The sequence below is a fragment of the Vanellus vanellus genome (genome assembly GCF_965231255.1).
Source record: "Vanellus vanellus genome assembly, chromosome: 2".
Taxonomy (NCBI): domain Eukaryota; kingdom Metazoa; phylum Chordata; class Aves; order Charadriiformes; family Charadriidae; genus Vanellus; species Vanellus vanellus.
Genome location: NC_138906.1, coordinates 126,578,548 through 126,590,434, shown reverse-complemented (window position 1 = coordinate 126,590,434; position 11,887 = coordinate 126,578,548). Strand labels below are relative to the sequence as shown.

Sequence of the window (11,887 nt, the reverse complement as noted above, 5' to 3'; positions counted from 1 at the left end):
GTATAATTGCTAAAATCTGCAAGTAAAATTTTTATTTGGAGTTTCTTTGGAAGGATTTAGCAACAGAAACTTTCCATATGGCTATGGCAGAAATTTATACCACAGCAGTGGGAAGGGACCTGGTGCAAGGGCTCTCAGGAGGCACCTGCAAACCTAAGCATTTGCCACATGAGTCCTTATGCACCTCATGAAACCCATGATCCCCTCATGCAATTCCTTAACTGCATTTCCCTATCTCTGTATTTCCTGGAGGGGGAAATACGTAACAAAATTTGTGTTACACTGATTTGGCATCTGCTGCAGGGAGGAACAGGGAAGAGCACTACGATGAGAAATGTTAAGCTACTGCAAATGTTTTCCCAGTCTTCCACGTTTTTTCAGTTTTTCTTAGAGGGTTGAAAGAGGAGAGAAGAGGAAAAAGCCTCCTCATGCAATGTTTGAAAAAGTGAATTCTAGTGAACTTTCATTGGCCCTCTCTCCCTTCCTCCAGATAAAATTAAGCTAATTTTGGTTTTGTTTTTTTTTTACTTCCTGTGTCCTTCTCAAGAGAAATATTAATAAACCTCACCAGCAAGCAGAGCACTAGTGTGGGAGAGACTGTTAAAAGAAACCTAACCACTGCATTTCAGGGACATGGTTTAGTGATGGTTTTGGCAGTGTTAGGCTGATGGTTGGACTCGATGATCTTAAAGGTCCCTTCCAACCTAGACGTTTCTATGACTCTAGGATTCTATGTTACTTATGATTTGTAAGGACGGAGTCAGAATATTTCCCATTTTCAACAAGTCCTTTTCAAACCCTTAAAGTTTAACTTGTTCTGAAAATACCATTCTGTTTTCTAGGACCAAAAATAAAACAAAATTTAAAAAGTCTGTATGTGCGAGGAGATTGACCATAAACATAGGATGAACAAAAAAGTAAACACCAATTTGAGGGCAAACAACAGCTAAAAATTTTACAAACTACAGCTACCAACTACACTGTTACGCTATTTTCTACAGCAAGTGGTTCCAAACCCATATCTGTGTATTTTATTTACTAGTGAGGGCTTGCTCTTTCTTGCTTAAAGCCACACTGTAGTGTCTCTTGCCTGTTCTCGCAGAATTTGACTACCTTATCTCAGTCCCCAGTGAAACAAAATAAGCTCAATACCTTGGTTTATTCCTTATCCTTTGGAGCTGTGCCTTTTTCAATACTGCTAAGTTTGCAAGACTTTTGGTAAGCAGGTCCTGTGGATATGAAAGAGGCTGAGGAATTATTAAGCAGGACACACAATAACACACCTTTATTGGTCTTTACAAATCACCAGTAATAGAGACAGTTGTGTGGCTTGAGTTCACAAAGCAATACCTTTAAAAAGGGACCTGCTGCAGCTCTGTGAGCTACAAACATAGGACAGAAAGCACACTAAAGAGAATAGATTAAAAAAAAAAAAAAAAAGCTGGGCAAGGGATGGAGAGCAGTGCAGGAAAGTTGAGAAAGCTCCACCTGTCCCCAGTTTGTGTCTTGGGCAGTGAGACAATCTGAAGCCCTGTGGGCCATCAGAAGGAGGCTGGAGAGAAAGCGCTCTCTGGGCTGGAGTCAACGAGGAAGAGCAGATGACTGTGAGAGGGACACAGGAGGGCACAGAGAGTTGGCTTTATGAGGTGGTTCTGCAATCTATCAGTTTGCGAAAGCTCCTCCGGAAACTGTCATCCAGAAAGGCATACAGGAAAGGGTTGAAGCAACTGTTGGCATAACTCAAGCTAGTGATGAAGTAGGAAATCCCAATTACGAGTGGAGTTTGTGGGATGTCTGTGGTGAGGGCCACCACTGTGCTAAGGTGATAGGGTGTCCAGCAGAACAAGCACACAGCCAGGATGACAACTACCATTAGAGTCACCTTTTTTTTGGCTTTGTCCAGAGCTTTTGCATTGCTATGGAGGTGCACACGTCGCAGTCTGCACAGCATGGTGGTGTAGAGGATGCAGATGGTGGACACTGGGATAGCAAAACCTAAAATAAGGGTGTAGATCCGACTGCCTTTCCACCACATGCTCTCAGGTTGGGGGAACACGAAGACACACTGGGAACGCCCCTGCTCTTTGTGTATCTTAGCAAAGACAGTGAAGGGCAAGATGATGACTGTGACAAAGGACCAGACGCAGAGGCTCACAATCTTGGCTGCTCGGTAGGTACGGTAGGACATCTTCCTGGACTTGGTGGTGGCTACCACAACCAGATAGCGGTCAATGCTCATGACAGTGAGGAAGTAGATGCTGGAAAAGGTGTTGTACTGGTCTATAGAGATGATGAGCTTGCACATGAACTCTCCAAAGGGCCACTGCAGGAGTAGGTAGTCAACAATGTTGATGGGTAGCACCAAGGTAAAGAGCTCGTCAGCAATGGCCAGGTTGAGGATGAAGATGTTGGTGACTGTTTTCATCTTCGGGGCTTTGAGGATTACATAGATGACAGCAGTGTTTCCTGTCAGCCCCACAGCACAGATGACAGAGTAGATGACAGGCACTGTGAGGTAGAAACTGGGGCTCAGCGGGGGAGCGGACATATTCAGCCCCACATCCACTCTTCCAGCACAGTTCCTGGGCCCATCTGTACATGAGGAATTGGTCTCAGGGAGGGAGGAGTTCTCCATGGCCACAGGAGAGGGTGGCCAGGCCCACTGGTGACGGGAATGACTTGGAAGTGAGGGAAAAAAGGTGAGATCTCTGCTCTTCTCAAGCCTGTCTCCTCTGGCGCATCCAGCCACCAAGATCACCCATGTGCCACTCGCTGCTGTCCTGCTGGGACCAAGAGGAGACCACAAAGGGCTTAGCCAGCAGTGGAGGGTCCCACCATCCCCCCAAATTGAGGATCCCCAAAGTGGGGATGGTGCCCCATGGGCTGCCCCTTACTTCTGCCAGCACCAATGGGTGCTGTGTGGGGTCAGCACCCAGCCCTGGACTCCCCCAAAGTGACCATCCCAAGGTGACAGCGCTCACCTGGGAACCCAGCGGTCCACCCCAGAGGGCGCCGCGGGGGGGCGGCGGGGGAGGCGGCCGGGGCGGACCGCGGGACTCCCGCGATCGCGGAGAGCCGATGCCTTTGGGATACTTCCCAAAAAGCAAAACACCCCACCCCATCTTCCCGACGGGGTCGAGCGGTTTGGAAGGGGAGGAATGATGCACTGACCTCTGCCAGCGGTGGTGGTGCTCCCGGAGGGGGGCAGGAGCAGCCGGGGCGGGGGGGAGATGCGGGTGCCGTGTCCGTGCAGGCGGGGGATGCCGATGCCGCTTCTCTTTGCTTGATCCTGGGAGTTATATGCGTGCCCGCCTCGATGTAGGTAGCAACAGATAGGTCACAGGAACCGCAGAGAGGATGGTTTAAAAGTCGGGAGCTGGACCACTGGGAAGAGATTTGTGTAGTTACCTGAAGTCACATCTCCTCCCGACGGTGGCGAGGTATCGCGGTGCAGCAAAGAGAGGGAGAAAGCCCAGCTCTAGGTGGCATCTGCTTGTCGTGCTGGGTCTGAGAGCTCAGCATCCGCCGCCCGCCCGGTCCCGGGGGCTGTCCGCGGTGCAGAGTGTGGGCAGCGCCTACTTGTCAGGTGATGCTGTTCATCTTGCCACGAAAAGGCGGTTTTTTCACGGGCTGTGGGTATCGAACTGTAGCACTGGACTTGAATATAACCCCGGGGAGGCAATCTTTTTTATAGTACTTCATAGCTCCTGATTATCCTGTTTTTTGTTGTTGTTTTTTTTTTTTTTGTTGTTGTTGTTTTTTGTTTGCTTGTTTTTTCAAAAAGCGCGTGGTGTAAAATCTACCTCACTTCAGTGTTATTTGTTTTCCTTCTTAAATGAGGTTGAATCTACGGGCTTTTAGTACATTTGATAAAATTTTCATCTCTTAAATCAGAAATGTAAACAACTTATTTTGTGGTGTTACCAGCAGTACTGACCACACAGATCAATACTAGTTTCTGATAAATTACTAATAATGTTATGCATGCATCTTTTGGCAAATCATTTGGCAAAACTGTTTAGTAACTCTAAGCTAACACCGTGGAGTGAGAGATAAACACAGTCTGGCTCTGATTGTCCCATAGTCTGATGCATAATAACCTAGATTAACAGGCTATTGCAAATATGACAGTCCAAGTAAATAAATTAATGAGTAAACAGATAAAAAAAATGCAAGCAAAGTAGCTTTGCTTCACTGTGGTTATGCTCTCTAGTGTCCTGTCTTTATTTTGTTCTATGCTACTAGCTACATAGTATGACAAATGATACTTCACCATACAGAGTACAATGTCTGCTCTGTGATTCTTGACTTGCTTTATGGAAAGATTTGAGAAGAAAAGGTGTTTACACACCTTTGTGCTCCCATGAGAATGACATAAGTACTATACTGCAGGCTTATCATGGAGTTTTGATCCCTTTTCTGTATACTTTATACTTTCACAAGCCAAGCAATGAAGAAGTCACCTTTGCTATGAAGTTTATTAGCAGCTAGGATTTGAGTCAGGTGTTCTGACCCAAAGACTTAGACACAGCTGCCCCAAGGTGAATATAGCTTTGGAAAGTTTCTCTGAGAAGTGCATTTTTAATTTCGGACATGATCAAAGCTCCTGGTGACCATCTTTTAATTTGTTTTTTCATTTCCAGTGATTTAATGCAGATAGTGCCATGAGCCCCCTCTTCCCCTTTTTATCTACTCAAGTAATGCCGATTAGAAAATACAAATTTAATAATGATTAAACCAATTCAGCTATTTTTCATTGTTTTCACATACCTTTCTCTGGAGAAGCTTTGTAACCTTCCTCTGTTGTTTTACAATTATTTTTTTCCCTCAGAAAACCTACTGAAATGGGAATTTCTACTGAAGTCTACTGAAACCTTTCATAATAGCTTTGTTTTAAAATCAACCATGGCACAGTTCAATCAAATGTTTTGATTGTGAAGTCTTGATTGATGAAGTCTTTAAGAGAACACAAATGCTGAGCAACACCATAATAATACTAATGCAGTAAAAAAAAAAAAAAAAGAGTTTATGGTTCACTTTCTGGTATTCTAAACAGGCAGAAATATTCTTATGTAGAGATGTTACTGGAGAACCTCAGCCATAGTGTGGTAATACAGTAGATATAACCTAAACAAACTCTGTGACCCTGCAGTCATAGTCACTAGAGAAGGCCTCTGGTGACTGCAAAAATCATGTCATACTCATCTGCAGAAATGCCAAGGAAGACAATCCAGGGAACTACAAACTGTTCCACCACACCTCAGTACCTGCGTATATTGTGGGGGAAATCTCTCGGAAGCCATTTCTGGGAACACGAAGAACAAGAAAGTGTTTCGGAGCAACCAACTTAGATTCACCAAGGGCAAATCATGCCCGACCAACACGGTTGCCTTCTATGATGAGATGACTGACTCCATGGATGAGGAGACAATGGTGGGTGTTGTTTACCTGGACTTTTAACAAAGCCTTTGGCACATCTGCATTGAATAGGTTGGCTCAAAGAGTAGCAGTCAGTAATGGAATGTCTAATTGGTGGTCAGTTATTAAGAGCATTTTTCAGGGGTCAGTACCGGGGCTGATACTTTTTAGTGTTTCCTTTAAGGGCCCGCATTATGGGACGGAGCACATCCCCAGAAAATTTCATGGATGATACCGGATTGGGGAGAGTGGTCAGTATGCTGGAGGGCAGGGTGGCTGTTCAGAAATGGGCTGTCAGAAACCATGTTAGCTTCTGAAAGGTAAAAATTTCGCTGTCTGAGGTGGAAAAAACACATGCAACAGCAGAGGTTGGGCACCGCTTCACTAGGGAGCGGTTTTGCAGAAAAGGACATAAAGTATCTGGTAGAGAACAAGATGTAAGTCAGTGAGCAGAGAGCCCTTGTAACAGTGAAGAGTGACCGTGTCCTGTGCTGTGTCAGCAAGTGAGTAGTCAGCCGGTCAAGGGAAGCAGTTATTCTCCTTTATTTGGCAATTGTGATACCACACAGTTTGGGCTTTCTGGTAGAAGGCAGACATCGAGAAACTGCAGCTAAGTGCAGTGGAGGGTCAATGAGATGGTTAGGAGACTGGAACACATTACAGGTGAGGAGATGTTGAGGGAACTGGATTTGTTCTGCCTGGAGAAGAGAAGGCCTGAGGGATGGAAGAATCTAATAGCTGTGTCCAGTCATCTAAATGGGGCTTATGGAAAAGACAGAGTCAAAATCTTCTTCCAGTTGCAAAATGATAGGATGAGTGGAGTGACAACAGTTGCAAATTGCAGCAAGGTAAACTCTGACCAGATGTAAGGAACAAAATTATTCACAGTGAGGATGATTGAACTTCTGAACATTTCTCCATCCCTGGAAATGCTGAGAATTTGACTGGGTGCAATATTGAATAACCTGATCTAATTTTGAAGTTGGCACTGCTTTAAGCAGGGAATCAGGTTAAGTGATCTTCAGAAGTCCCTCTAACCTAAATTATTCTGTGATTCTACCATGTTCAATACTTATTTTAAGCCTTTGAAATCAGACCCATCCCAACTAATCATACAGTAATAATAAAAAAAGATTTTTAGGGGAAACAACACATTTTTTTATGTAGTTGCATAATATCAAACCTTGGTGAAAACCGATGCTTTCTAACAACCCTTTGTTGTAGAAGAATTTCCTTTGGGAGGGCACAGAACATCTGGTGAGTAATTCATGGCTGAACAAATAATTCAACAGAGCTGAAAGGTGATGTTTACAGGAAGATTACGTGCATAATATGATAATTATGAATGTGGTTATGCTTAAAATGCTGTGGGTTTCCAATCTGACCAATAAAATCCTTATGGTGATTTACTTATTCTCAGATTTTTTCCTCTCTTGAAACTGGTCCCTTTATGTAGAAATAGCTTCAAGGGTTAATTATGTAGGAAGAAAGTCTTTAAGACTGAAGTAGAAAAAACCCAGTAATTTAAGTTTTGTGTAGTGCTAAAGAGAAACCTAATAATTCATTACATTTATATATTCATATTTTATCTCTAGACTTTAACTGGACTGTTGGAGCACAGCAGCTGAATAGCAATGGATGAAAATAGCAATGGATGAAAACTTAGATTTCATTTCCTAGAATATGCACTTCAAATTATTTTCTATCCTATTTACTAGCAACGCTTGTTATGTATTTTGACAACTCAAAAGGAGAATATAACTCTATATGATAATCTCAGACTTAATCAGTATGCTGGGTTTTGTCAATTCTTTAGTTATTACCCTAACTAAACAAATTAGTACAGAGCATAAAAAAAAAAAAGGCACAGAAATCCAGCCATCATTAAAACTCTTCTAGTGATGCGTAACACATTTTACAAGGAGAAGCAGTTCTAGGAATCAGAAAATAGGTATCAGAGATCCTCTTTCAGTAGCAGGAACATTGATAGCATACTTCTGCACTAATTTAAGATATTAAAAAGGCTATTTTATATAGTAAATAATATGGGACTTGCTAGTGATCGAGACGCAGAAACTCAGAAAACCAGGTTTCATATTAGAAACCAGAACCTTCTTCTCTCTTTACTTTAGGACTTCATCTTCAATGTGTGAGTTGTATTATTATAACTCTGCAAGATACAGCTAGGTATACTAAGCATTTAGTCACCTACTTATTATATGGGCTTACTGCACCTTGAAATTAACTGAAACTGTAAAAACTTATTCTGTTCATGCACTGGTCCCATACAAGTCTTTTAATGTTTCTTTTGTTTGGAAATAATAATGGAGATCAGATATGATATAATGAGAAATGGTTCCTCGAGAAATAATCAGTCTATAAATTTACCGTGCATTAAAACTGAGCAATCTAAAGGATCACTATGTATAACTTTTTTTTTTTTTTCTGCGGTAAATTAAGTCTATTCACAAAGAAAATTTCATTCTGGTTTAGCATGGTTTTCTACGTAATTGCAGTGAATAAGGCCATGCTACTTGTGTTAGTGTGTGAGAATGTGAGAGTGAGAGAGTGAGAGAGTGAGTGAGTGAGTGAGTGAGTGAGTGAGTGCGAGTGTAAGTGCGTTTTCAACATTTTGACTGATTTGAGACAGGAGCAGAGGGCATGGAGGTTGGGTAGATGAGTGGTCTGGTGCAGGGTGGGGAATCCATACTGGTGTTAATTCATGCCAGCTGAATTTGAGTATACTGTTCTACAGGAGAAGAGCTGCGTTGACAGAGATTGTTTTGACTGCCGCAAAGGCAAAGAGAGTTGCTGTCACAGGTTGTTTATGACGCAGCTAGGAGGTGTCTGCTAGCTGTTAGTGAGCTATTTACATTTTTATGTCCAATAATTTCTTTCAGCTTCTTTTTTTTTCTTTTTCTTATAAACCCCTGTGATTTGGTGTCCATTGACTATCAAAAGAATATTCTATCTAATATAGGTGAAAGTGGAAGATAGTTTTGTCCCCTCTTGTTGTTTCTGTCTTTTATGACTATCACCTTCTTCTGCTCAAGTTCTTTCCAGCTTATTTTGTGTTTGTGTGTTTTCTTTTTTAAGGAAGTTGGCTGAGTTACTCCTGGTTTAGTGATTCAGCTAGGGAAGCAGGGGCTAATTGTGCCAATTGAGAAGGCTGAGGAAGAGCAGATTTAAGCAGTTCCCTCAGATGAGAAAGGAACTGGGGGTGACTGGGGCTCATGAGTTCAGATAAGCTAGGTCCCGTGTTTAAGGTGGCTCACAGATAAGGAAATGTTGTATAAACACAATGATATAAGCTAGTTTTTCCTCCAGGATTTTTGAGTTGATTTCAGAAGTGGCAAACACCCCTTGGATTAGTCCACTTAATTATTTTCTTCTGTGCTTTGCTGCGTGGTTAAAGGTAAGCTCAAAGAGAGGGTGCCTGTGTTGCTGGGTACAGCATTCTGCTCATTCAAAGTGTGATTTATGAACAGAACATGGCTCATTCCTTGGATGACGCATTTTAAAACTACACCGTGGAGAAGAAAAAGTGATGGTCTTCAGTTGTGATTTATTTAAAAGCTCTGTGCACTCCAACTGCTGTCTCACATAAGGTGCAACGCCCCTCCTTGTCTTCCCATCCTGCCTTTCCTAAAGAGCCTGTATCCCTCCATTGCAACACTCCAATCATGGGTATCATCCCACCATGTCTCTGTGATCCCAACAAAATCGCAGCCCTGCAACTGCATACACCTCTCTAACTCAACACATTTATTCCCCATACTGCATACAATAGTAGACAGGCACTTTTAGAGAGGCACCCCAGAGAGTTCAGTTCCTAGAAAGGGGTTGGGGAATTTCTTCATAATGGTGTCTTGGAGGCACTTCCTTGCTTACGTGAAGGTGCTGGAGGTGTGCTTAAGTGAGCAAAAGTTTTGTCATAATGTTTGTGCTGTGGTGTCTGTACCCACCCCCTTCCTTTCAGCTGTATCATTTCCTGGCTAAACTGTGAATCTTCTCTCCATAAAAGATCCCCTAACTCTAGCGATAACTTTAGTCCGTAGGGTGAATGTCTTGCTTTTTGACTGTGCAGGGGCAAAAATGCAATTATAACAGGAATCAGACCAGCAGAAGCAATCTGCCCGTTTCCTCTCTCCTAGCAGTTGAAGAAAGAGATTTTTAGCTTAACAAATCTGTGATGCTTTTACGTGAACTGCTGTCATTACTCAGGGAATTGTAGCTGTCTGTCCAGCACACCAATAAACAACTTGCCTCTAATATCAGGTGTTCATTGTTGTTATTGCTGTAGTGTTTGGAGGCATCAAAAGATATCAGGTCTCACAGACAGCCATGAAAGCATTTTTTTTTCTCCTTTTATAACATCAGTTTCCCAGAAAGGCAATCAAAGATAGGAAGGGTGGGGCGTGGAGGTTGGGGGAGGCCCAGAGAAATGTGACAATTTGCCCTAGGAGAGCACTCTAGTTATCAGAATAGTGAATAATGCATGGAATATAGGATTTTGAAGTATTTCAATGGTTGCCAGGGTCCTTGCACCCCCCCGCCCCCCACCAAAAAAACCCAGCCACCCAAACCCAAACAAAAAAAGACCCTATGTTGTTTCTTTTCATACTTGTGATACAAAGGTCTTAGTTTCTGTTTCATGTTAGGCTGAGATAGGAACGTGAAGAAAATAAAAAATAATGCTGAGATTTTAATTTCAGTATAGATATATTTAAGTTGACTTCTACAAACTTAGAAATACTTCTGGTTTTGTGTGGATATGTCAAGGTCACAGCACGCATCTCAGTGTTTCAGCAGGTGCACAGAGCACCTTCCTTTCAGCTGAAAGCAAAGAGAAATGGGAAGCATTAGGAATAACCAGATAACCCTTATAAGGTGAGTTTTTCAGGATTTGGAAATCTGGACTAAGAACCACAGCAGCACCTCAAGGAGCCGTTAAAACCTGTAGGCCAAATTCAGCTCTTGGTCAATGAGGTATGGCCCCGTTATGGCTGGTAGAGCTGTGCCTGCTGACAACAGTTGTACCAGCCATTCATTAGGCATGTTAACACCATATGCTCATGCCCTGAGAAGACACCCATTTGTAATCATTATCTGTGCATGCAGAATATCTCTGACTGTGTTTTCTTCTGAATACTTTAAGTAGTTCATGCTGTTCAAGTTAAAAAAAGAGAAAGTCAGATGTCTTTTTCTTTCAGCAGTGTGAATCATGATTGCTTCTTTGTTAATATTTAGTATCATTATCTGGTGACCTAGATGAGTAACAACGGATAAATGACTTCATGAATTGCCACTAAGAACTGAGATTTCTTCATAATGAGCCTACGAGTCTTGTACTTCTTCATCAAGTTAATCCATGTCTGAATTTTAGAATGTATCTCTTCCTCCTGTAGGCCAAACCCATGTGAAAGAGATCTCTCTCACTGGTTAACTGAGTCAGTCTTCAACTACTTCAAGAACTTCAATCATCTCAAGTGGTGAGAAGAAAGCCACATAACTTCTCTTTGCAGGAGTACCTCATCAATCAGTACAGAAGATAGCTCAGCCGTGGAGCTAGTGTGCAGCTTCTGAAGGAAGAAAACACTCATTTTCTACCTTTGGGACTGACTTATTTGTCAATACAATGTACAGATGTGGAGGAGTGCAAAAATATTCAAGTGAGAGGACCTTTTTGTGACTCCTGCTTTCTAGGGAGGGAAGATGTTGGAATATTAGGTCTATTTATTAGGTGCAAAGGAGTAAACTTGCCCGCATGCCAGGTGACATCAAGATCAGCCTACCCTATACCACTCTTCACAAACATTCACATAAATTCTTTCAAAAAACAGCTAGTGATGGTAATGCCACAGCCTCCCCAGATAATTTGCTCCAGGCAATCTATTCTTCAAACCCTGACATTTTGCTATGATTTTAAATCGTTTGGTCATTTTCCTGCTCCAAATGGAAACTGAGAACTGAACTTTTTCTTCCCCCTGTGATGAGCTCTTCTGTGTCCGAACACTGTAGTGTCTTCCCCTTAGTCTTTTCTCTAGACTAACAAACACAGTCCTTACAGTCTTTCCCTCCGGGTCATCTGTTCTAAATCAGAGAGAGCAGTTATTTCCGTTTGGTCTGTGGTTTTCGTGTGGTATCTTCTATTAGTTTTTTTTTGTTTATGTTTATTATGTGCCATAGCTTTGTGATAGTATCAAAACAAAGCTGCACATCAGTAAATGAGGTCTGTGGCAAACCTTCAGATTGTTGTGATTTAGACCAGGGTTGGCACGCTTCTACATACTCGGGATTAGGAGAAATAAAGAGCCCTGTGAGGTAGGGCTGGAGGGTCGGGAAGCTATTATGGGAGGACGCATGCATGGTGTCTTTTGCAGTGCATTACTCAACAAGAAATCGACCTGTGTCTGTCACATCTCATTGGTTTCAATTCAACATCACCCCAGTAAGATGAGACCTTGTC

General features: G+C 42.5%; 1 protein-coding gene across 1 annotated transcript; it reads right to left on the bottom strand.

Annotated features, from left to right (window-relative positions):
- Nucleotides 1-1,639: 1,639 nt before the first annotated feature.
- Nucleotides 1,640-2,635, bottom strand: NPBWR1 (neuropeptides B and W receptor 1; the record flags this gene model as incomplete). Its single annotated transcript, XM_082479138.1, has 1 exon — nt 1,640-2,635. One exon carries the CDS (start codon nt 2,633-2,635, stop codon nt 1,640-1,642), a length of 996 nt encoding a protein of 331 aa, XP_082335264.1.
- Nucleotides 2,636-11,887: the final 9,252 nt, after the last annotated feature.